The sequence below is a fragment of the Enhydra lutris genome, unplaced genomic scaffold, assembly GCF_002288905.1.
Source record: "Enhydra lutris kenyoni isolate GAN:26980312 unplaced genomic scaffold, ASM228890v2 scaffoldscaffold67, whole genome shotgun sequence".
Lineage (NCBI taxonomy): Eukaryota > Metazoa > Chordata > Mammalia > Carnivora > Mustelidae > Enhydra > Enhydra lutris.
Genome location: NW_019154151.1, coordinates 4,301,773 through 4,328,804, shown reverse-complemented (window position 1 = coordinate 4,328,804; position 27,032 = coordinate 4,301,773). Strand labels below are relative to the sequence as shown.

Below are 27,032 nucleotides of genomic sequence, written 5' to 3'. Positions count from 1 at the left end.
AGTGTCCAAAATCTATAAAGAACTTAGCAAACTCAACACCCAAAGAACAAGTAATCCAATCAAGAAATGGGCAGAAGACATGAACAGACATTTCTGCAAAGATGACATCCAGATGGCCAACAAACACATGAAAAAGTGCTCCATATCACTCGGCATCAGGGAAATACAAGTCAAAACCACAATGAGATAACACCTCACACCAGTCAGAATGGCTAAAATTTACAAGTCAGGAAATGACAGATGCTGGCGAGGATGCGGAAAAAGGGGAACGCTCCTACACTGTTGGTAGGAATGCAAACTGGTGCAACCATTCTGGAAAACAGCATGGAGGTTCCTCAAAATGTTGAAAATAGAGCTACCCTATGACCCAGCAATCGCACTACTGGGTATTTACCCGAAAGATACAAATGTAGTGATCCGAAGGGGCACGTGCACCCGAATGTTTATAGCAGCAATGTCCACAATAGCCAAACTATGGAAAGAACCTAGATATCCATCAACAGATGAATGGATAAAGAAGATGTGGTATAGATACACAATGGAATACTATGCAGCCATCAAAAGAAATGAAATCTTGCCATTTGCGACGACGTGGATGGAACTAGAGGGTATCATGCTTAGCGAAATAAGTCAATCGGAGAAAGACAACTATTATATGATCTCCCTGATATGAGGAAGTGGAGATGCAACATGGAGGGGTTAAGGGGTTAGGAGAAGAATAAATGAAACAAGATGGGATTGGGAGGGAGACAAACCATAAGTGACTCTTAATCTCACAAAACAAACTGAGGGTTGCTGGGGGGGAAGGGGGTTGGGAGAAGGGGGGTGGGGTTATGGACATTGGGAAGGGCATGTGCTATGGTGAGTGCTGCGAAGTGTGTAAACCTGGCGATTCACAGACCGGTACCCCTGGGGATAAAAATATATATTTATAAAAAATAAAAAAAATTAAAAAAATTTATTAAAAAAAAAAAAAACAACCTCCGCTGGCTTTTTGTTGTGACAAACTTTGCATTATTGCCACTATACCCTTCCCTACTTCCATTGCATGTATTTACCATTCCCTTTAACTGAAATGTTTATTCCTCCTGTTCTCCTCTAAGTATCCTCTAAGTAAACTACTGTTCATCAAAACATAACTCAAAACACAACTCAAATGCCACTTTCACTACGAAAAATTTCTCAAATTCTCTAGGCAGCTAGTTGTTCTTTCAGCATTTACTACACAGATATATCACTGCATTTATATTGTGTATATATCTGCCTTCCCCATGAAACTGTGAATACTTAAAGTTAGCACCCTTGCTTTATCCATTTTTACACTCCAGGGCCCTAGCACTGTTGCTTGGCCCCTAGTATTTGATCAATAAATGTCATTTGGGTGAATACCATAATTTTGTTCATTTGCTTGCATTATGTCATATTTTACTAGATTTCAAGTGTACATAATAACTCTACTGTAGACAAAATATGGTTTAGTTTGCTAGTCCAAGAATCTAACACAAAATAGAAGACTGGGGAACCTCATGGGAAAGAACTCATCCTAAGGGAGAAAGAAGTAAGCAGCTTGGATGAATAACCAGCTTGACCTAGTAATAATAACAAACAAACACAAAACTCCAACAGAACTTGGTCATCAAAAGATGAGGATGATACTGAATGCTACGTGGGATCTCTTGTGGGCTTGTCTTTGGGCCTCACTATATGGGACCAAATGCTAAAGAGAACAAGAAGGCTATAACTTAAAACTGAAAGCTGTTTCTCTAAAAATGTAAGACCTTGAGGAATAAGTAGTGCTGCTTGATACATTGGTGAAGTGCCATACTAAGAAAGAGGGAGGTGTTTCCCCCCACTTTGCCACTGACAACTGTCAAACTCTTGTATCATGAAGGCATGAGAGTGCCCATTGCTATAGCAAACAGCAGGCATGGAAATACATGGTATTATGTACAAGAACAGTGGTAGGTGTTTGTGTTTGTGAAATGCCCCCTGAGATCTTCCAGAACTTTCAGAGATCCCTTATAGGCATTTGAGGTCCTGAATGTGTATATGGAGAAAAGACCCAGGAAAACTGGGATTTTGTTATTTATGTGAGGTAGAGAGGCCTAGGAAAGCATGGGTTTTGGGTGTTGTTGTAAAGATATTTTCCCTAATACTTAGAGTTTAGTTCCTCTCCCTTCATATTTTGATCACTGTTTCTTGCCCCATTTGTTCTCACATGGTAAATTAGAACTTCTCATTTTTTAAATTTAAATTAGCCAACATATAGTACCTCATTTTTTAAATTAACTTTTTTTAAAGATTTTATTTATTTATTTGACAGAGATGACAAGTAGGCAGAGAGGCAGGCAGAGAGAGAGGAAGGGAAGCAGGCTCCCTGCTGAACAGAGAGCCCGATGGTGGGCTCGATCCCAGGACCTTGGGATCATGATCTGAACTGAAGGCAGAGGCTTTAACCCACGGAGCCACCCAGGTGCCCCTCATTTTTTAAATTTAAATTGAATTAGCCAACATATAGTACCTCATTAGTTTTAGATGTAGAGTTCAAGAAATCATCAGTTGTGTGTAACACTCAGTGCTCATCTCATCACATGCCCTCCTTAATGCCCATCACCCAGTTACTCCAACCCACTCCACCTCTCCTCCAACAACCCTCAGTTTATTTCCTGTAGTTAAGAGTCTCTTATGGTTTATCTCCCTCTTTGATGACTTCCCATTCAGTTTTCCCTCCCTTCCCCTATGATCCTCTGTGCTCTTTCTTATAATCCACATATGAGTGAAACCATACGATGATTGTCTTTCTCTGATGGACTTATTTCACTCAGAACCCTCCAGTTCCATCCATGTCTATGTAAATGCTAGGTATTCATTCTTTCTGATGGCTCAGTAATATTCCATTGTATATATGAACCACATCTTCTTTATCCATTCATCTGTCCATGGACATCTCAGCTCTTTCTATAGTTTGGTTATTGTGGATATTTAGGACTACAGAGTTTCTCATTTATATTGTTATCTTGCTGTTCCATAAAAGTACAATTTTCTGCCCCTGGAGTCTTTTCTGTTTTTTTCAAATTTAGTTTTCTTGGTTGCCCCATGTAGTTCTACAACCAAACTACATATTCTGTTCCCTGGTTTCATTTCTTTGTAATGCTTCTCCTGTACATTTTTAAAAATGTCTGCAACTATATGCCAAAATCTAGTAATAGCCAAAATAGCTAAGTTAGATATCTATTGCTAAGAAGACTATTTATATTTACTTGTAGTGGGCAAAGAATGAAGAAGTCAAGTTGGTTGGGAGAGGAAAAGCAAGTTCTAAGTATCTATGATATTCAGTAATGAAACAGATGTGACACTGCGTATTTATATTTTAAGTGTGGTTTTCGCTTCTGCTAAGTTTTATTCCACGTGTTTCTTTTTCTTCCAAAGATTACCTTTGATCTATAATGGTAAAGTCAGGAGTAATTATGTGTATTTCTTTCCAAAGCAGGTTGTAGCATATGGAACTTATTACCTTGAGAGCTAACAAAGGCTGTCACAAAGAAGGTCCAGAAAGATTCAGCAAAACTCATAGGTGGTAGACTCATACTAGGTTATTAAGGAAAAATGAGATGTTCCTTTCACTCACCAAACTCTAAGAAACCATAGTCCGTATTCTAGGGATTAATAAGTGAAAGGTGAAGGGATGAGGAAAGTTACTCAAACTCCTGCACTGCGCAAGTACATGTTTCCTATCTCATTATGACACATATAAAATCACATTGCAATTTTATCATGGCTTACATTCATGTTTTCCCATCCCAAAAGGTATGTGAGCCCCTTGGAACAAATGTCCTGATTGGTGGTACATCCTCAGTACCTAAACCAGTACATGACACCCAGGAAGCAGTCAATAAAACTGTTCAGTTGCTGAATGAATGCTATCAATTCCTGCAACCTCACAACCTACTCACCGCTTAGTTCCTGCATTCTGGCTCCCAGTTCTATCCAAATATTGAAAAGATGCTCTTAAAAACTTGATAGACGGGGGTGCCTGGGTGCTCAGTGGGTTAAGCCTCTGCTCAGGTCATGATCTCAGGGTCCTACAATGGAGCCCCACATCTGGCTCTCTGCTCAGCAGGGAGCCTGCTTCCCTTCCTCTCTCTCTGCCTACCTCTCTGCCTACTTGTGATCTCTGTCTGTCAAATGAATAAATAAAATCTTTAAAAAAAAAAGTTGATAGAAAACTCCCAAATGGCAAATCATTGGTTTTTATCCTTTTTGATCCTACCACAGCATATGTCCTTGTTGAAAATGCCCACCTTTTCTGCCTTCTTAATACTTCCCTCTTTCTTTGCTCCTAGAACAATGTTTTGTGTTTTTTTTTAAGATTTTATTTATTTATTTGACAGAGAGAGAGATCACAAGTAGGCGGAGAGGCAGGCAGAGAGAGCGGGGGAAGCAGGCTCCCTGCTGAGCAGAGAGCCCTATGTGGAGCTCAATCCCAGGACCCTAGGATCATGACCTGAGCCGAAGGCAGAGGCTTCAGCCACTGAGCCACCCAGGCACCCCTAGAACAATGTTTTGATTCTCCTCCCACCTGCCCAACTATTCCTTGTCTATCTTCTTTGCTAGTTTTACCTTTAGGCCCTAAGTGAAGGCGTTTTCAAAGTTCTGGTTTTGGATCTCTTTTATCTGAATAATCACTCTAATAATCCCTTCCATTTCCATATTACAACCAGAAATCTCACAAACTCAACCATCTTGTGATGAAATCTACACCTATACTTTCAAGAAACTTCTAGACCTCTTGACCTCAATGCTCTGCTGTCACTTTCAGTTGCAATTTCTCAAAACTTACTTAATCTTGGGACGCCTGGGTGGCTCAGTGGGTTAAAGCCTCTGCCTTCGGCTCGGGTCATGATCCCAGGGTCCTGGGATCGAGCCCCGCATCGGGCTCTCTGCTCAGCAGGGAGCCTGCTTCCCTTCCTTTCTCTCTGTCTGCCTCTCTGCCTACTTGTGATCTCTGTCAAATAAATAAATAAATCTTAAATAAAAAACAAAACTTACTTAATCTTCCATCACCACTCCTTTTCCAGATCTTAATTGTTTTCTGTCATAATCCATCTGTCCTTCTACCTAATCAAATTCAAAACCCTAGGATTATCTTTGACTCCTGGCTACTCCTCCTCCTCTTCATTTAAATTATCTCCTTTGACTCAGAATATGACAGTAGAATCCTAATTCATCACTCACATTCCATAGATTAAATGTCTTAATATATAGCTTTGATCATGTTTCTCCATTGCTTAAAAACCTTCAATATATCCCTGTGGCCTAAAGAGTTACACAGTAACACCTTAGTCTCTTATTTAAGCACTCTTAGGAGTGGCACCAACCTACTTTAAAAAAAAGAGTATTTAAATTGAGTTTATTTTTTTAGTTTTTTAAAGATTTTATTTATTTACTTGACAGAGAGAGACAGAGAGCACAAGCAACGGGAGCGGCAGGCAGAGGGATAAGGAGAAGCAGGCTCCCGCCTGAGCGAGGAGCCTGATGTGGGACTCCATCCAAGGGCTGGGATCATGACCTGAGCTGAAGGCAGATCCTTAATCTACTGAGCCACCCAGGCGCCCTTAAATTCAGTTTAGTTAACATATAGTGTATTATTAGTTTCAGGGGTAGAATTTAGTGATTCATCAGTTGCATGTAAGACCCAGTGCTCATCACCTACTTTTCCAGAATTATCTCCATACTTCTACACTTTATATAGCTTATTTTCTTACTAGGTGGACTATTGGCCATGCTCTCAAAATGCTTCACACTTTCTTACTTCTGTATTTTTCTTAATGAGATTCCATTTACCGACTATCCCTACTTCCAATTCCAACTGCTGAAATCCATACTCATCCTTCAAAACCTTTTCTTCAATGCTTCTTTTTCTGATATACCCAATAAAACATGATATTTCCTTCCTCTGAGCTCACAAAGTATATTATTAATAGCTTTTGTATAATAGCTATTATTTTCTGCCTTATTCTATAATCTTTCTGTCTTTATCTTTCCCACAAGACACAAGGGTCTTATAACTAAAAAATCATAATTATTTCCGCATTTTTCCTTCATGTGGCATACTGCCTTTCATGGAACAGATGTACAATAAATTAATGAATGTTTAGGGGCTCATTTCCTAAACTCTGAGTTTGGTATTAACAAAGCTTGTAATCTGGGTTGATATTGAGCCAGTTTGTATTAGTACCACCATAGTGGCTACTTATTGCCTGTGTACATTCTGACTGGTTGAAGCTTGTGCTATACTAGTTATCAATATATTTTTCAATAGCTCTCCTTATATAATAGTCTGCCTTGAAATGCCTTTTGGAGGCCTTAGCTGAAACAACATTCTCAGTTTTTGGGCTACAGGCAGTATTTGGGAGCTCTGATTTGCCTTATTTGGTAGATCCTGGGGAGGGGATATAGACTCAGTGTGCAAGTTTTATAATTTAGACAACTAATCATACTATTTACTAACATTTTTTTCTTTTTTTTAACATTTTTATTTTCTAATGAAGAATATAAATAATCACCTCACTTTGTTTAAATATGGAATTGAAAACACTGCAATTAAAAGCACAATTGTAGAGCTCTATATTTTATATACCATAATTTCCATCTGCAGGTGATAATAATGGAGATGGCAAGCAGAGCAGTACATCTTTGCTGTTTGTGGCTCACTGCATTTCAGATTTTTTTTTGGCTATTAACTCTTACTTTACATTACTTGATAAAAATAGTCTTCTTTATAATTTGATTTTTCTGCTTCTATCATCATGTAGAAGTGGAGGTTATTGGAAAGGAGCAAGGATGCTGGTGTTGAAAAGGGAAAGTATAAAAATATAAAGTCCATGGGGCATTGAAGAAGAACCAAATACCTAGGAAAGTGAAAACAAAAAGAGGCCTGCAGAAAAAGATGATCTAGTTAGGAAAGTCAGAAATAAGGAAGAAATATGGGAAAATCCCCAGTTCTATTGCTTTTAGAAAGAGGCAAGCGAACAAGAGGGTTTTTGGCAGACTTCTCAACTTTATGCCTGCCTCTCCTCTCCCTCGCTTGAACTTTGATGCTCAAGATGCTTTACCAGTCATCGCCACCACCTGCTTCTAGTTTCTTTATACCGCTGGGCATTTGCATTGGTCGCTGTCACTTGGAATGACTGCCAGAACTACATGGGCTGATATTTTTGACCCTGTGCATTCATGGAGGTACTCCAGCTACAAACCAAAGGAGGTCCCAATTTAGATTACTTGGGATCAGTACTATAAAATCATGTAATTTGTGAATCTACTCTTGGTGTTTCACAGTTGATGACACTATATTCCCTTGAGTACCAAACTAACAGAAACCCCATTAGATGATCTCTCTCTTTCTCAGTACAACCATTCTAGAGGCAGTATGAGTTATGAGTCTAATCAGACATGGGCCTTAGCAAATGTAATTTAAAAATAAACTCCTAGAAAGATGATGGCAGTTCTTTTATGGTACAGAATAACATGCTTATACTTATCAGCTGCTTAACAGAGAACTGAATTGACAGAAAAATTATTTTAGTTTGCTTTTCACTGTTAATACTCTGATAGTTCAAGAAAGAACAGTGAAGGTTTCTATTTTCCACAGGCGGTGGAAGGGGTCTCTGATAGCACGGTAAAACATTCTTGTTTTACAGATAAAGACTGAGGGTAGATGAGATGGCTGCTTCATAGTTACAAATTAGCAGTGCTCCTAATATTCTGCAATGCAGCACTACCTTAAAAATTAATATGAATATACAGAAATTTTACTTTACTTTCTTCCAGTCTTCCATTCTTTTTGTAGGCCATCTCCAATGTCTTCATATCCACCAAAATTCACCCAAATGTAAAAAAGATGAATATAACTTACATTGTCCTCTGCCATGAGTTTCACTGCTGTCAAAAGCTTTCCTGGACAACTTTACTGGGCTCCATTTCTTTCACTGGTTTGTTGGAGTACAACCATTTTAAGAGCCACCACGTTCTATCCTGATGATATATGTTAGTTTCCAGTCCAAATACAGAATATTTTTTGAATTGTAGGCTAGTCAAGGTAATCTTATTAATCTAAATTAAGTAGAATTTACATATTTACTACTAATTTTCCCTTTTTCATTTACTCCTCCATATGGCTCCACGGCCTATGAAGAGGGCTTTTAAAATCCATATAACCTAATTTGTTCCTCCTTTGTAGAAGAGATAAACTAAAAATACAGAAATTTCCTTAAAGGATATGGATAGTTCACCTACCTGGATTATTCTGAGAGGAACTATTATTTACCTCAGCCATAGGGTATGAAGAGAAAAGACAGACCATTTTCTAATACCACTGTGCCTTTCCTCTCTTTAGTAATCCGGAGAATGGGATATGGATTGTACTACAAAGCCAAAATGACTTCTAGAAAGAAGCATTATTTCAGTTTCCTTACCTGTAAATAGCTAAAGTGACATCCCTAGGGCCAATTACCTTTAATGATTTAATACATTTATGGTTTTAAAACATGTTCCACCCAAACCACATGCACATAAAACAACAATTAAAATATTTAATATTAAATGCAGCAGGAGTACTTGTTTCTGAAATTTTTTGGCAGAGTCCACAGTTATTTGAAGTTACGTTTACCAAGGTGAAACTTGTGTTCACATAGACATAGAAGCCTATTGAGACTTCTTAATACATGAACTGAGATCGACTATTGAAAAAAATTCACGAGGAAGGTTTTTGGGGGGTAGTAGTTGGCTATGAACATTCACATTTTATAATACCATGTGAACTGGAACATTCACATTTTATAATACCATGTAAACCAGAAGGAGTTTTACCTGGATTCCTTGGAATTCGCTTTCTGCGGTCTCGGAATGCTGCGCCTGATTGTAGGGCTTCTAGAAGATTATCCATCACACCAGTCTCATCACCCTCTGGAGGGAGGGAGAAATCAGAATTAATCTTAGAGCAATTAAACTACAGGAAAATAAAGGGGAAAGCTCCTGTCAGATTTACATAATATCCCTAAATTAAAGACATATATCTGTTTAAACATAATGGATCCTGTCACTTTCTGGCACCACAGACTACTTTGCTTATTATGCACCATTAAGCAAAATTCATGCCAATCTCACTATTCTTTCAACTTAAGGACCTTGTCTTTTGTATTATTGATGACACATTCAGTATGCAAATAAACAGTAGCCGATCAGCTACTGGGCCTTCCTGTTAAGATTCTTCTAAGATATTCCTAGGCAAGAAACCAATGACCTGGCTTAATGCAATCAATGTGCAGGGTGTGATTTGATGAAGCAGAGTTATACAAGGTTAAATACTGATTGTATTAATACCTTCAGCATTCAACCATCATCTGTGATTATCTCAAAAGACACTATTTGCAAAAACACATTTGCATTCAATTCCTACCTAATCCATATCCTTTACCAATTTCAAGATGCTGACATTGTAGAAGGAAAAGGTGACCACACCATTTGAAAGGGTGCATTTTACATTTGAGAGACATTAACCAGAGTCTCATCATCACTTTTTAAAAAAAAATTTTTTTTTCATCATTCCTTTTAGAATGCTGTTGTGTTTCTAAATTTTTCTTATGGGAAAGAACTGTTAAGATTCCATGAGCAGAGTATTCAAAAAATGTACATGGAAATTCCTAATGCAAATGCATTTAAAACATTTTATCCTACTCTTATCTTTGACAATTCTGGCCATCAAAAACACTTTAAAGATTTGTTAGAAACATTTGTCTCAAGGTATTTATTGTCAGAAAAGCTACTATACTGTGGATAATCCACAGAGAGCTGAGACCCATCTTCCTATCTGGTTTAGCTTATGTTAAAAGTACCCTAACTAAGTGGTTAATTTGAGTGGTTGCTAAATGTGTGGGCCTGGGGTAGAGGACATTTGTAAGCAGAAGGCTTAAGAGAAGAAGAAGGCAGGAGCGAGGGAGAATAAAACTGTTTCTGATGTTATTCTGAAGTTTAATTTAAATCCTACTTTGTTTAAAGAACGACTATGGGGTATCATATCACACACGCACCCACAAATATTCTCTTACAGGGCAAGAACAAGCTAAAACCTTTTTTGATTATGCCCTTTATTTGACTTGAGATTTTTTACAATGTTATATCAATCATTTGTTCTTTTAAAATGAATTCTCTAGGACATGATATTAAATAAAAAACAAAGGGAGTAGAGAGGTTCTCAGGTCCAAAATTTGGTAAAAACAGGACAGATCAAAGGGAAGTGGAGCCCCAGTGACTAACCAGGGAAGGGGGATTATAAACATTTAGGAATATTAAAGCTGCAGACACATCTGCACCATCACCTGCTCTCTACAGTACAAAGAAAAGAGGAACTGAAAGTAGTTTGGCATGGCTAGAATGTACCTGGGAGAATTAAATTTTAGGCAGTAAGCACTTCACATTTGTTTTATCTTTTAATCCAACTACACATTGATATAGGTATCATCTCTGTTTTTCAGCTGAGGATACTGAAACTTAGAGTTTAAGCATCTTGTTCCAGATCACACAGCTAGCATGTGGAGGGGCCCAGGTACGAGCCCATGTCAATGTGACACCAAGACCAGCCCTCTTTGCATGAAGCTAACAGAAGACAAAATGGAGGAGGCATATGGTGACCAAATGATAAAAGATCATAATTCTGTGATATGGGTTTGAGCATTATTCTATAATGCTCAACACTCTCAATAGATAGATAATGTAGGCCAAAAACATGAGCTGCATAAATAACTTTATACTTCCTAGGAGTCATACTTAAAAAAAAATAAAAACAGATGAAATCAATTTTCATATATTAAGTAAATGTTTAACTCAATATACACAAAAATATTTATTTTTTAAAGTCTTTTTATCAGATTAAGTCTCAGAAACCCAGCGTGTTTTTATTTTAGCACATTTCACTTAGACTAACTACATTTCAAGTGCTCAATACCTATATATGGCTAGTGGCTACTGTATTGGGAAACACAGCTATAAGAAATAGAAAGTGACTTGATTAGACTTTCATTTTAGAAAGACTTGTTGGACAGCACTGTGGAGAATGACTCAGAGTATGGTGTAACAGAAGGCAGAAAAATGGCTAGGAGTATAGTGTAATTGTCTAAGAGATAAAGAAGTGAACTAAAAGGATAGAAGAACAAATGGAGAGGGTGGATACTTTGAAGGTCTTAATATAGTTAATAAGACCTGGCTGAGGGGGCGAGATCAAGGGTGAGGGAAGGAGTCTAGATCACCAGGGATAAACAGGTATGAGAAAATATGATTATTTTTTGAGGAATATTTAAGTAGACATATCTAGTAAGCAGTTAGAAATACGAGTCTGGAACCCAGGAGTGAAGTCTGGGTTGAAGCTAAAGATTTGGGTACTATTGGAAGATGGGTGAGATCACCCAGATATACCATATGAAAAGAGAAGACATTATAGGATGCAATTCCCGAGGACCCCAATTTTTATTTTATTTTTTAAAAGATTTTATTTATTTATTTGAGAGAGAGAAAGAGAGAGATCACGAGCAGGGGGTAGAGGCAGAGGGAGAAGAAGACTCCCAGCTGAGAAGGGAGTCTGATGTGAGACTCCATCCCAGGACCCTGGGATCATGACCTGAGCTGAAGGCAGATGTTCAACCGACTGAGCCACCCAGGTGCCCTGAGGATCCCAATTTTTAATAGACAATCAGTAGAAGCAGAATTACATAGAAACATGAAAGGAATTTTTAGAGATATAGAAATTTAACCAGAAGAGAACCATAGTATAACTGAATTTCATGTATCCTTATAAAAACAGTCATTATAAAGACTGTGTAGAAAAATAAATATATGTATAAAAGTAAAAAAAGACTACAAAACAGTATGTATTTATTATTTTACATAAATAATATGCAATTATTAAATTTTAAGACATTAAAAATTATAACAATGACATGGATGTCATTTCATTAAAATTCTTCAATGTAATGATACTGTATAAATATTAAAAATGGAACAAATATGATATAGAGAGGAATTAAAAATAAATCCCTTTACTTAATTAACGGTTGCCATCTGAACACAACACTCGTCAAAATATTATGCTAGATCACTTTTCTAAACCATTTTTTTTCATTAGTTTCCCCCTCCTGCTAAGGAGCCTTTTTAGACACTTTTTTCCTAATTGTCCTACCATTAAAATTTAATACAATAGATGTACCGTATAATCTGTTTATATAGTGTGGCCCTTTGGAGGGCCATTAACAATTGTAATATCCAAGATTTTTCTCTGCCCACCTCCCCAAGAACCAATATTCATCCCCTTGGGGTGATACTGTCCCTGCTGAGAAGGCATGTGTTAGATGGTTCTATTAAAAAAAAAAAAGGGCCAGGTCTTTGTAAATATCACTGATGTATTAAAGGAAAGTAATATAGGTTTCAGTCTACTACTACTTTATCATTTGCTTCATAACTTTTCAAAAGAATTGAGAAGTTTTCATTAAATATGTAACTTGAAGGAATGAAGGTTTTACAAATACATCTTAGAACCATTTCATATTTCAGTTACTCTTCCTAAAGCAAAATGGAAGCCAACATGATCATTTGAAAGATGTTATCCTTCATTTTAAACGAATTTCAGTGAAATCTGGTATGTGACTGAATTGTGTGAGATTGATAATTCACTTAGAATTTGGAAGTTCACAGAACCATTAATTCTTACTTAGATGTGATCTGTAATGAGTAGATGTTTTTATTTTCTGTTTTTTGGTCTATGAGGTCAAACTCAGGGAAAAAATGTGTATTTTTCATTGAAAAGGAAAATAGTTTTATTGAATTATACAGAAAACTGTGTTTTCCTATAATACTTATTTTACTCAGTGAAAGAGTTATAAAGGAAAAAATTGGTAATGTTTTTAGGCCCTAAATGGTAATATATGGGCATGTCTGGGAAGTAAAAATTCAGAGGCAACTTTCTAACATTTCATCCTGAAATTAGATCAGAGATAGTATTAAGGAGGTAGGGTGGTTACAAGCAGTCCAGTGGGACTCTGTGTGAACTATATATATTGGGTAAAATGAAAGGGATGCGTTGTACCTTCCCTTTCATGTTTCCAATGGTGTTGGTCATTCAGTGGACACAGAATGTCTGCTGATTTCAATTCTCATCATCAACATTTACCTGTGTTGTGTTGACTTAATTTCCCCAGAAGAGTTTGGAGATGCCATAGGTTAAAATTAGCACTAGGTAAATTAAATATCTCTGGTACACCTTTGTGCAAGACTATTCCCTAGTGGTTGCACAAACTTATTTAGAGGCAATTCTCTGTGGGTTTCTCACATTTCTGCGCACTTTGTGAGCACAAGCATTGATGACCTTTGTTTTGAACTATCTTTTCAAGACTGTTTTTATAGTCAACAGACTTGAAAGACACAGTGTCTCCCTTCAGAGCAGAGGATAAGTGTGATGATAGATTACATTTCCCTACAGAGTGTTCATTTCATTATAAAAGATTTGGGTTCCCTAAAACTTGGGTCCTTAGAAGTAACACAAACCCACTGTGTGCATAGCATCCACCTGAACTCACCTTGGTGTTGTCCTGTGGGAGTTGGAAGGTACGGGAAAGCAGTATGAACATGAAGCTCACACTGCTGGCTGTACTGTGAATAACAAGAGTTCTTTGTCTCTGACCCAGGATTCTTGTTATATAAGCATCCCTGAAACTTTGGCAAGCTGACTTGTTAGCGTATAAGTAGGGTAAAATTTCTGACCCTTCACAGTTTTTGAAAATACTATGAGATCTCCTTTCTTTTTATCTAACATTTTTAATTACAATATCCCTTATTCCTCTAGGAACCTAACACTTCTTGTCTCGGTCATTCCCATTAACTAAGACCCAACTCCAGTTTATTACTTCTCAAAAATGACTAAAGACGATGCTACAAAAATTATTTCCTAAGATCCTAACAACCTGGGAATAACAGCTTTAATTCACTATTATAAGGGTGCCTGGGTGGCTCAGCTGGCTAAACGTCTGCCTTTGGCTCAGGTCATGATGCCAAGGTCATGGGATCGAGCCCCGCACTGGGCTCCAGGCTTGGCAGGAAGCTTGCTTTTCCCTCTCTCACCCCCCTGCTTGTATTCCCTCTCTCACTGTCTCTCTCTCTGTCAAATAAATAAATGAAATCTTAAAAAAAAAAAAAGTTGAGCTGTTCAAAAGTTGAAGAAATGATCAAAAACTAATCAGTTTAAAGTGACCCAAAAGGAGCAAAAGGCTTCTTACTGAAGGTAGGACCCTATCATGCGAGAGAATACATAGATTATATAATTAAAAAAAAAAATCTATGGTCTCTGTGGAATAGAATAGTTGGGGAAGACTCACGGAAAAATTAGAACTTAAGTTCAGCCTCCGAAAACATTACATTGAAAAGGTTGCATAATGACTGGTTGGAGAACACTAAAATCTAGATTTATTAACTCCTAGCGCATACATATGTGCTCACTTGCTTGCTCTCTGTGTGTGTATATCAATTTACAAATACTGTAAAGTATAGATCTTATGCATACATTTGATGAATTTTCACAAGTACCTACAACCATGTAAGTACTACCACAGGCAAGACATTGAAACTGTCCATTACCCCCCCATAAGATCCCTCTTGCCTCTACCACTTAGAGGCAATATTTGCTCTGATTTTTATCATCATATATTAGCTTTACCTGTTCATATCATATAATTTTAAGAGGGTAAAATATGTCAAGGTTGTTTTGAATAAGTATAGCTGCCTGAATCAAATATGTACAGTCTGCATGATAAACCATGGGAAGAGAACATAGATGAAAGGTACAGGAATTGTAGTTGGATAGATTAGATCAGAGCAAAGTTCTAAAGGGCTATGGGTATTAAAATAAGAAACCTGAACATGCTTCAAGGGACACTAAAAAGGCAGCACAACAGTGACATGAGAAAGGTAACATTTAAGGTCAGCCTCATAGTAGTATACAAAATGGACCAGAGTGGGAGAGAAATCAGTTATACAAGAATACAATTTAATTTACAGTGACAAATATTATTCTGCCTATAACCCTGGGCAAAATTTTGGCATTACTGGTGAAAGACTAAATAGAAAAGTAAAATTGGTTTTGTGAGCAAGGTCATGACCAGTAGTAAATGGAAGTTGGCAGGGTAAGAAGGCAGTGGTAAGTAGAGTACAAGAAAAATCAGTGTTAGATTAAATCTTTTTCACTCTACATATTATGGTCCAGATTAAGACCATGTTGCAAGATGCATGGATTTGTAGATCGCACAAAGTTGGAAGATGGCTCACCTACCAAAAAAGAGGTAAATAACATTTCTTCTCTGGGATCTTAAAAAACAGCTCTTACAATTCAACAAAGTATAGGTAATAGACTAAGGCAAATACAATATAGTCAAAATAACACAGTGTGCTGCAGGACCATAATATCTGTAAGAGTTAATACTAATACCATAAATGAGTCAGAAAAGAAATCAAAACATATATCAACAGATATGACAAAGCCTGGGCAACTTGTATTGCAGTCTAGAAAGCCTACACCTGATGGGAGGTTTTTGTTAGTTTGTAGTTGGGAAGTTTTTGTTAGTTTACAGTTTAATTGGAAGTGAGTGAAGAATGGAGAAAATGGAGATTTGGAAAATCAACAGATGGTAACTAAGATAATAGTCTATGAAGTTATTTATGGCAATGGCAAGTATTTAAGAAAATCAAGATACTACTCCAAAGAGATTAAAAGAGGACATACATAGAATGTATAAAGGTTTAAAGAAAATAATGAAGGCAGATGTTCCTGTTGAAAAGAAGAAAACTTTTACAAGGGAAAAAAGGACACAGGAGCTCAAAAGAAATTATCAGAAACCACAGGATGAGCTAGAGGCAGTGTAGTAATTACATTACATGGCACTAGAAAATTTGTAAAGTGAAAACATAAAAATGTTATGCTCCCAGGTTGAAGACTAGAGCAATAGTACCTACCAAAAAGCAAAATTAATCTGAGAGCAATTAAAGTTAAAAGTACAAGGAAGATGTTGGTTAGAGAGTTAATTCATTCTGTTATCTCATCTCCTTGCCAGAACAGGTAATTAACAGTTTTCTATAGTGAGGTAAATCATCAGACCCTGGATAAACTTCATAGTGAATACTACTCTTCTTTAACAGTTAAGGTTAATGTTTTAGTACATTTTGTCATGAAATAAATACTATATTAGGAATCACAAGATAAATTGATATTCTGCTCCAAAGTGATGAATGGTGGGGGATGAGGTGATTTATCCCCAAGTATCTACATGGTAGGTGCTACCTAAGTTTGTCAGGGTAACTGAATTGGTAAGTTAACTTTCCCTGATGTATCTGTAACTTAAAGAGAGCTTGTTAACACAAATGAATGGATTTCTAATGGTAGAGTTATAGTGAAGAAACTTTTTTGGCCTGGGGCACATTTCTGGAAGTTTGCCTATGGTAAGACAGCTTGATATTAAATGGCCGTTAAAGAATAATGTTTATGCATATTCATTTTTTTCCTAGTTACCTGTATGCTAGAAGATTGGGAGAAGAAAATTACACATCCTAAAAATAAACACCCAACAAACCTGAATGTTAGCGCTTACCGTAAGACTACTGTTGATGCCTCTGGTAAAATATCTCACATTCAGTATTTTAAATAATTAGTATTTCACAGGAACCTTTGAAACACTGTGTGTATCTTATCAAAATCAATCATTTACTAAGGGCATGGAACACTTGTGAAGGGAAAATTATGCAAAAACAAACTTGGGAGAAGTATCAATTTAAGTTAATTCAAAACCATCCACCAAAGGAAATCTAATCTACTTTTGGAAAAGATGAAAGAAAGATGTTTTTGGAAGTAGGACTATTAATAGTATCAGTGATTTATTGAGAACCTCTCATATGTCAGGCCTGTTTTAAGGGATTTAAGTTGAATCCCCCCACCAACCTATTTTCCAGGTAAAGAAATTGAAGCATATTTAGGAGAAGTAACTCATTCAAGGTCACAGTTGGGAGCATTAGAACCTGGGAACGAAAAAGGAACCTAAAGAGTATGTTTCTGGAGATGGTGTTGGCAAACTATAGCCCTAGAGGTCAAGTCCAGTCTACCACCTGTTTTTGAACAGCCCACATGCTAACAGTGGTTTTCACATTTAAAGGTTTTTTTTTTAAAAAAAGTCTAAAAACATTTTAAAGGTTTTTCTAAAAACAAAAAAACAAAAAAAGAGAATACTATTTGTGCTCCATGAAAATTTCACAAAATTCAAATTTTAGTCCATAACCTTTATTGGATGATAACCATGCTCATTCAGTATGTATTGTCTATGGCCACTTTCAGGCTACAACAGCACAGTTGAGTAGTTATGACAGAGAAACTTTGCCCTATGAGGTTTAAAATACTATCTGGTCCTTTACAAAAAATGTTCTTGACCCTCGCTCTAGAGTATGCATAGTCAATAACAACTTCATGCTGGTCTAGGCACCTGTGGAGATCACAATTAGCCTCTGAGATACTGAAGTACCTTGGCAACCTCCATATCAGTAAAACAAAAGCTCATCATGGATGGAAGGTAGGAAGGAACAAAGCAGTCAATATCAGCCTTCTTGAAAATGAGAAACCTTCATGTAGAGGACCAAAGCCAAGAATGAGACAGGATAATGAAGCAACAGTTATATATACACACTTCTATGTGGATTTATATTTAAGAGTCTTTAAAGTATAGTTCCAAAAGAAAAGTTACAAAAAGAGAAGGGTTTTTTTTCCCAAAGGTCAGTGGGAGACTTGCTTTCCATGTGCTGATTTCATGTATGACTGACAGGGAGTAATTTTAGCTTCTTTACAGAAGACCTTGCTCCTTATCTATGGACTTCAACCAGTCTGTCATATCAGAATACAGTACTGTACAATAAGCCTAACTATCTTCTTAAGAAATATAAACCCATGACCAGGATGGAGGAGAGGGAGAGAAATCGTTTTAGCTTCCAGAACACAATCATGAGGCAAAATATTTACTTGTATCTTCTTTAGTGCCTAGCACAGATACAAGGTAAGTGTGGGATGAAAGTGACTTTTCCAGAATGGTCCTTATGAGAATACAGTCAGGCAAGTTATTTATTTTTTTTGAAGATTTTATTTATTTATTTGAGAGAGAGAATGAGGGGGTAGGGTCAGAGGATGAAGCAGGCTCCCTGCTGAGCAGGGAGCCTGATACAGGACTTGATCCTCAGACTCCAGGATCATGACCTGAGCTGAAGGCAGTCGCTTAACCAACTGAGCCACCCAGGCACCCAGTCAGGCAGTTTTAACAACTGTCATTCACCATAGCAATAGTGGCAGCCTACCACTGAGCATAAAAATGTTGTACGGGCTGTTATATGCAACTGATGAAACACTAAATTCTGCCTCTAAAACTAATAAAATAAATGTTGTAAATGAGGGAGCAGATACTCTTAATCACTGATGCTGGGAATATATGAAACAAGTGGACAGTTCATCAGCTGCAAGCCCAATTTTCGAATCTGGTGTTCTCCTTCCTGTGTTTTTTAGACTCTATAGAGTCAACTCTCCAGCCAGGAAGGCAGAGGAACTTAACTGCTGCTTATCTATTTTTAAAGTACAAGTAGTTTCACCTTGTGTATTTGGGTGTATTTCTCTGACCACATATTTTTGAATGCTCAGAGAGTATACACTCTTACAAACTCATTTGTTATTACAACTACCCCCTTTCAAATTGAGGACCATATCATATTGTTTTTTTAACATGGTGATATTTTGCACTTTTGCTTTAAAAAAAAAACAAAAGCAATTTGTAAAAAGGCATGTATAACCAACTGGTTTATGTGCAGTCTCAATTCGGTAAAGGTACACACATAAAACTGTTTTTGTTTTTTCTATCACTGCTCCTAGACATGTAATATCCAATCTCCCTTTCATGTCTCTTAATGGTATTCTGGCAAGCTTCCATAATGGTTTGATTGTAGTTTAAATACTAATCTTATATTTGCTTCAAGGTGTTTCTGTCCCCCATTCCTGGTTAGTCTTTTGGACCCGGGTATGTGAACGGGAGAATGGGTAGTATAATCTGTTCCCCCACTTATCCCCCACCATACTCCACTCTCATAGAGTAATTAGATCCACTAGTGGGGTGGAGCAAGGAGGAAGGAAAAGGAAAAGAGAGAATTTCTTTTATTTAACTGGCTACTGTTATACTCCTCTTGATGAACACATTAGATGGCTTACAAAAAACAAAGGTGGGGGTTTAGTGTAAGGATGTGTGCAGAAATAAAGAGAAATAGAAAAACAGCCTTCAGCAGCTACATGGTCAGGCATCATGAAGAACTGAAATACCATTCAAGATACAATCATGACTAACCTTCTAGCTACAATAATAGCCCTATTCATCAGGTAACATTACTTTATTACCTTGATGTCCACTCACACTTACCCATGTGCATCTACTCTTATTTATTTTCTCTTCTGCCGTTTGTGAACTAATTCTTTCTTTGTGTCTTTGAATCCAAACTCCCCAAGAAAAAGAATCAAATAGATTCGACCAGTACATTATAGACTTTTGGGAAGAGTATTTATGACAGGTCATCTCTTCTGAAATAGATCAGCCTATAGATGGTTGTCCTTGAGTCAAAAATCAATTTCTGGACCAATCTGAAAGTAGGGGAGGATCACATGGCACAAAACATAGTAAGCAATTCTTAAGAAGCTGCCTATTGCCACTTGGCTCCAAAACGGAGCTGAAGGTATGTACTTCTGATATGCATTATCCTAACTCAATAGTGTAATTTACACTGATGTTTCAAAATGGGAGAGAGACAGATTTACCTTTAAGCCCTGATCTAAATCCCTCAATAAGTTCTAAAGAGGAATTCAGTAATCCGCTCCAGGAGAAAAAGCCAGTCTGACTGGATACTTCCTGGATACTTTCTCAATCAACCAGAATGATTTGTCTACCCAGCAATCTCATTGCTGTCTCCTGATGGAATTGAAACAAATTGCTGAAAGATATTAGAAAACATACCGAAGTGTTACTGGATAGTCTGTGGCCTTTCTGTCTTAGACAGTGGGAAATGATCAATTTCAAGGCTTTTAGTTCCTTTCCATGATGGAGATGCCTTAATTCGAATCCCTGCTATCAACTCTTATTTCCATTATAGGCCCAAATCATCGGCTACTTCCAAATAATGTTATTTACAAAATTTCCCATCACCTCGGAAAATGTGTACTAAGACTGCTGTAATCATCTGCAGAATTCCCCACCCAACCATATTCCTAGTGACTTCTCATCCCAATTTTCTCATTTCTGATTATTCCCCAGGCCTGGAATCTTCATCTCCAAATTCAAACAGTGACTAAGCTGTACCACTTCTTCACAGCCTATAACTCACAGTCAGAGTTTTTCTCAAAGTCTAACATTCATCCCTTAATCTGGACAACTAATAATGAATCAACTTGGGGAATTCTGTTTCTAATCTTTCCTATTACTAAACTCTAACCCTAATCACACTATCCCCTTTCCCAAGAGTCAATGCTCATCAGATCCAATAACTCCAATGGCCTTATTAATTATTGGCCTTATTAATATTTCCAGAATAGTGGCCTTATTAATTATTTCCAGATTTTTTCTTTGGCTCCTCCAACCATACCATCCAGGCTACTTCTCTTTATCATTCCTGATACATATCCTGAATGTTCACATCTGTATGTTTTCCCTCATGTACCTAATTTAAGAAATAAAAGATTAATGCAAATTCTAAAGAAAAAAGCAACAACAAAAAAAGATAAAGATAAAAAGATTTATACTTTCAAGTTTAAATGGATAGAGCTTTTAGATAGATTATTATACGGATATACTTAAGCTCGCCAGATCTATTCAAGGGATCAAGTTCACAGTGAGTGTTATAGAAACGAATGACCTAAATTTAGGTAATTTAGATAATTTTTACAAATACATATTAACAATATCCTACTCTATTAAATAATTAAAATTTAGATAGATCTTAATTATATGCTTTACTAAATTAAAGGAAGTTTTTCTCCAATAGAAAAAAATTAATTTCCCAAAATAAAAAAAATTCCCTAAGGCAGATATTTGTAGTAAATTTAACATACTGCTACTACCATTTAACTGAATTCAACCTTTAAATTAAAACAGAAGATATGTTAAAAGTAATATGGTAATTATATGTTAAGTGGTACTGCCTTTTGGTGTTTCAAACAATCAAGGCAACAGTGATTAACCTCTTCATTACTTTATAATGTTCATCTGGGGAAAAAACGGCTCTTCCAAGTTCAAATTTTCTAAAATTGAAACCCACAGAGCTCCTAAAAACATAGGGCAATAAAGCATAGGGCGCTTCATTAGAGGAAGTCTATAATTACAGATTACTGAGTAAATAATATGGATGCCACTGAATTACAAAGGAGTCAATCAGAAGAAAATGGTATAGAATTACAAATTAGGCACCAATATCCCAGAGATATAATTATGTCAATTTCTGAACATTATGTGGTTCTTTTAAAATAAATTCATTATGGATGATAACTATGCTTAAATAACCTGCTAAAAGCTGGTTTTAAAGCTTTTAAAATACTGGCATTTAAAGAATGTCATTCCTTGGAGCTTAATTTCATAAGTGCTTTATTTTAAGTTGATGTGTCTACTTGACCTCTGCATTGAGTTTTCCTTTTAAATTCAAAAACTCCCATGGTTTGTATCATGTACTATTTTATGAAATAACTGTGTCACTATCTAGCTATTGTTGTGTAATTCCTGTTTGTAAATATTGTTATATTTTTATTGAAAATAGACACTTAATTTCTTGCTTGGGTTTAGGTAGAAAAGATTTACATTTTCACATTTGTTTCAACCATGTCTCTTCTTGAGACAGGAGGCTCTGAAGTGGAAAACAGGTAGGACTCAAGAACAATTCATCAGTACTGCTAAAATCATACCCTCAGCACACTCCTTATTTAATTTTTACTGCTTCTTTCTAGCTTTCAACATGTAACTACTGGGCACTTACTCAGCAAATACATTGAGCAAAACAAACTATAAGGCATCCTCTTGAGATGCACTACCACAAATAGGTAAACTGTGTATTTCTTCCATGTAGTCTGGTTTAAAAATTAAGAGAATTTTTTTTTGCTAATAAGCAATCTTGCCAGTCAAACTAAGTAAAATGAAATACTCTCTAAAAATCTCTACTTACTTGATGCATAATATAGCTGAAGAACAGAAAGGAAAATACTGTAGCTTTTTGGCTCTTAGAATAATAATTTAGGAGAACAGCCTACTTTTTCCATTATGTTTTGAGAATGGCTCAAATGTTTACAGAAGCCAGTTTCTATCATTTAGAAAATCAAATTGTTTTTCTATAGTCCATATACTGATAAATTTCCTCAGATAAAGATGTTATAAAGGGAACAACTGCTGATTTTATTAAGTATAGGATTTTAAAGATTATGTGTATTTTGCCTGTCCACTGAACAGAAATAACTTTTAATATTTTTAATTATTTCCCCTTTTAGATAAGTAAAAAATATTAAAAAACATATCTGTTACTCTTCAAAAATGTGGCTAAACAATGGTATCTCCCAAAAGGAGGGAGAGTGATATCTGCCAAACACTCCTTGGCAAAGATTTGGGACCAGGCAATACTTTGTTCTTTTTATGATTTGTCCACCTAAACTCATCAGTAAAATCTGCATACGATCAGATTTCACTCAATTCTTTATTTCCTATTTATAGCCTAGATCAAAAGGGGAAAATTGCAATCCGCAAAGAAATGATAAGGGCAATTTTTCACTTAGCACTTCTGAGCCGGTAATTTTTAGTATAAGAGGAATTTATCCCTGTCTTTTAGAAGGAATACACTATTGATGCTTTACGCTGATGACGCTGATGATGTATGGAATCCTGGTTCTTCAACAGGACTATGATTTCTATTTCAGGGAAAGGAAGAAAAAAATTATGATTTCTTAAAGCAATTACCTATCTTCTGAGTTTTTTACATTTGTTTTAGAAACTAAGTACTTACATTAGCACCGTCTTCAACAAAGAAGGAAAAGTATTACTCAGAGAATCCCATTCATTGCTGAAATTTTTATATCTAGTCTAGAGGAAGCTATGTTCAGGTGTACTCTGAATTGGGGAGTAAAGGGAGGAAGAGGTCACTTCTACCTCAAAGTCAAACCTGGAGGAGTTAACATGTGCTGGATGGATTGGTCATCCTCACTTAAGAGGTGATTTGGTACCAGGTAGCTCAAGAAACCTTGTTAACATGCAGCTTTACCCAAGATATTGTACAACAATGTTTCTTAATCTCATTAGAATGACCAGGGCAGGGGCGCCTGGGTGGCTCAGTGGGTTAAAGCCTCTGCCTTCAGCTCAGGTCATGATCCCAGGGTCCTGGGATCGAGCCCCGCATTGGGCTCTCTGCTCGGCAGGGAGCCTGCTTCCTCCTCTCTCTTTCTGCCTGCCTCTCTGCCTACTTGTGATCTGTCAAATAAATAAATAAAATATTTAAAAAAAACGACCAGGGCATATTTACTTGGAACAATAATAAAGAAAATGATAGATTAATCAACCATGCTACATTTTCTCTGAAGAAATACTATGTAAACATAAGGACTGCATCCATAGGGGACCAGGCCACTGACTTCATTAAGGTCTGTCTCCCAGTGTGGCCTTGCATGAACAGGGAGTGGGTTCTCGTATTTGAACTCTCCCTTTTAGTGCCAAAAGTCTGTTAGAAAAGTCTCTTCAATGTCAAACTTAGCCAGTAAAGGATCAACTAAGACAGAGTATGAGCTTCATATAAAACTAAAAGGGATTTAGTAGGATATTTTTTCTGTTTTGAGAATTATATAATTATTATTAGATTGAACCATGTGGGCCTGCCATTTTTATAGGCAAAAAAAAAAGGCCAAATAGCAATAATTTCATATGGTTCAAACTAATATTTAGGCATATAATGAAGCCATTTGAACTTTTATCAGTTCTCTAAGAAAATATTTTAAAATAGAAGAGGGACAGACAAAAGTGAAAGATGACACAATGCAAAAGTCTGTAACAATGAAAATATGCATTTAAAAATATTTTCTAAAATGCATAATTTTAAAGACACAGTCTTTCTAATATTTCCTACATTCCATAACTCCATCCTCCATGTTTTAACTTTGATTCATCGATACAAGATCAAGATAAGCCTGTGCTCTACACATAGTCATCCCATCTTTCCAGCTATTATCCTCATGATAGAGACATTGCCAATTTTTCACTGAAGTCTATAATTTCTGGTCTTTCCCTAAAGCTTAGGAATGGTTGTGTAAGATCTCCTAGAACTCTTTCCCTTGCCTCCACTCCAGCACAGGGATACAAGGGAGCTTATCTTGTCATTTTAATGAAACATCTTTGAGGTATGATTTCACTGGGGAGAGATTTAGAAATCAAAGCTTAAGTAGGGCTTGTGAAAATAAGTTATGCAGTACTGAGCAAAACACAATCTCTAAAACTCATTTTTTCTTCCTCAGCAAGCATTAATGAATGTCAAGCTTTTATACATTAGTTAATATACTTGGAGATAGAGAATACATGTTTGTTTTTACAAAACCTTGATACAGCCAGAACTCACTGAGAACTGAATAAATAAATCTACTCATTATAGTATTTTTCAGAAGAAAATTCAGCAGTATTTGCAAAATAAAGTCAATTTTTTCTATTATGAGCACATGAAGTAACAACTGCTTCGATATTACCTAGAATATCAATATATCTGCCACATTTATACTTTCTTATTAATTATAATTTTATTTTTGTGCATTATAATTTATCAGACAGGGAAACAAATCCCCCATCTCAGTTCAATCAAACATCTAAATACATTTTTCATGTTCTTGGTTGACTTTTATTAATGTCAGAGAATGCATTTTCATAAAAGAAGGACCTTTCACATTCAAAATTCAATCTTTTCTCCTAACATGTCCAATATGACACAAACATATGGTAAATAAAATTATTTCAATAAATATGAGAGCCAATGGACCACTGAGGAAAACCCGGAGCATGTTGTGAATATACTGAATACTAAAGAGGATCTGAGGGGCGCCTGGGTGGCTCAGTTGCTTGAGTGTTTGACTCTTGGTTTTGGCTCAGGTCATGATCTCAGGGTTATGACAGCGAGCCCCATGTTAGGCTCCGTGCTCCCATGGAGTCAGCTTGAGATCCTCTTTCTTTTGCTCTTTGCCTCCTGCCCCAACCCTGATGCTCTCTCTAAAATAAATAAATCTTAGAAAAATAAAGAGCTTCTGAAATATATGTCATTGAAATTTTTTTAAAGATTTTATTTTTGTGAGACACAGAGCACAGATGGCGGGAGGGGGTTGGGGAGGAGCAGAGGGAGAAGCAGACTCCCCGCTGAGTAGGGAGCTCCATGAGGAGCTCGATCCCAGGACCCCGGGATCATGACCTGAGCCGAAGGCAGACGCTTAACGGACTGAGTACCCAGGTGCCCAAATCATTCAACTTTTAAGGAAGTTTTTCTTTGAATTCATTCTTTCATTCTTTGATGAAATGAATTCACTGACTCATTTCATGAATTCATGAATTCAAATGAATTCATTCATTCTTTCTTTCAATGAATAATTCAATAGTTTCTCATTAAAAAAGAGAGACATATTCAATAATAATGGTTAGCCAAGATATACTTATATATCAGAAAGGGCTGACAACTGGACAGATGTGATTACATGGTAGAATATACTAGTTAGAAAGTTTGCTTTCTATTTTCTCAATAATATAACTAAGGTTAGGTTTAGAAATAAAATACTTTGAAGTAAAGGAATAAGAAATGTCAAGTAACTTCAATAAAAATAAAGAACCATACCAGCATCCAAGAACAATGGAACTTGTGAGGAATGTAAGTGCAGCTGGTGTTTCCCTGGACATTCCTCATTATATAAGGATTATTGGTGCTATTACACTTTTCTTCTGGGACATTTAGAAACGTGCTGTCTAACCATTTGTCTTACAGAGTTATATACAGGCATACCTTGAGGCAGGGAAATGGCCCAGGTAATCTAGAGAGCATCCTAATGTTTTATGGAAACCAAATCACAGAAAACAAATTCAAAGGATTGATAATACTCTAAGTGAACTTAGTACCAAGAGCAAACAGACCCAGGAATAATGTTGCAGAATGAAATACTATAAGCCTTATATATTGCTTACAGAGAACCTGGTATAAACTATCTGTAGATAGGATACCTTAAGCCACTAGGGATTAAAAAAGAGAAATAGGAATCTCTTTGGCAAAACATGTGAGAAATTTAAAGCTGTTTGCTCAGAGTATGTAAAGCACTCATCAGAGAAAAATGTTCAAACCTACTTTAAGAGAGATGAGAACTGTTTCTTAATATATCAGAAGAGGGCTGAAGAAATTGTTTCTTGATAGAAGTTCTCATGGGAAAAGCTCCCTTTTTTATTTCCTACAGAGTTCATGCTGTAATTGATGAGAACAGATAGATATTTTGAAATAAATAAAAGAGATCACTTGCAGGAAGATATATTTTTTAGATATAGATTCTTGCTGAAAGATTCTCACTTTTATTCAGGTTAAAGTGTTCATTTGTTCCATGAACAAAAGGGTGCAGATTTTGCTTCTTTCATTAACTGTATTACTTAAGCAAAACATAGGGACATGTTTGTTATCTGAAGCACATATGAGAACATCCATCAAGTGTAAACAAAAGGCTTTAAAAAACAACAGATAAGGATAATTAAAGAACAAGTATACCAATACTTCATAACTGATATAAGATATTCTTGGTCTTCAATAGACGTGTTCTTAAGCAGTTAGATAATCCATTATCTATCTCCCTCCCCACAACCAAGGAATTCTATTTTAATATAACAGGGACATTGCTACTTAAGAAATTCTTT

General features: G+C 36.3%; 1 protein-coding gene across 2 annotated transcripts in view; it reads right to left on the bottom strand.

Annotated features, from left to right (window-relative positions):
* Nucleotides 1–27,032, bottom strand: part of LOC111159173 (diaphanous related formin 2) — a 1,005,724-nt gene that overhangs the window by 166,157 nt on the left and 812,535 nt on the right. For both annotated transcript variants that reach the window (XM_022521608.1, XM_022521609.1), the window contains one exon: nucleotides 8,869–8,964. In XM_022521608.1, the coding sequence (XP_022377316.1) occupies nucleotides 8,869–8,964 (96 nt within the window). The remainder of the gene's footprint in view (nucleotides 1–8,868; nucleotides 8,965–27,032) is intronic.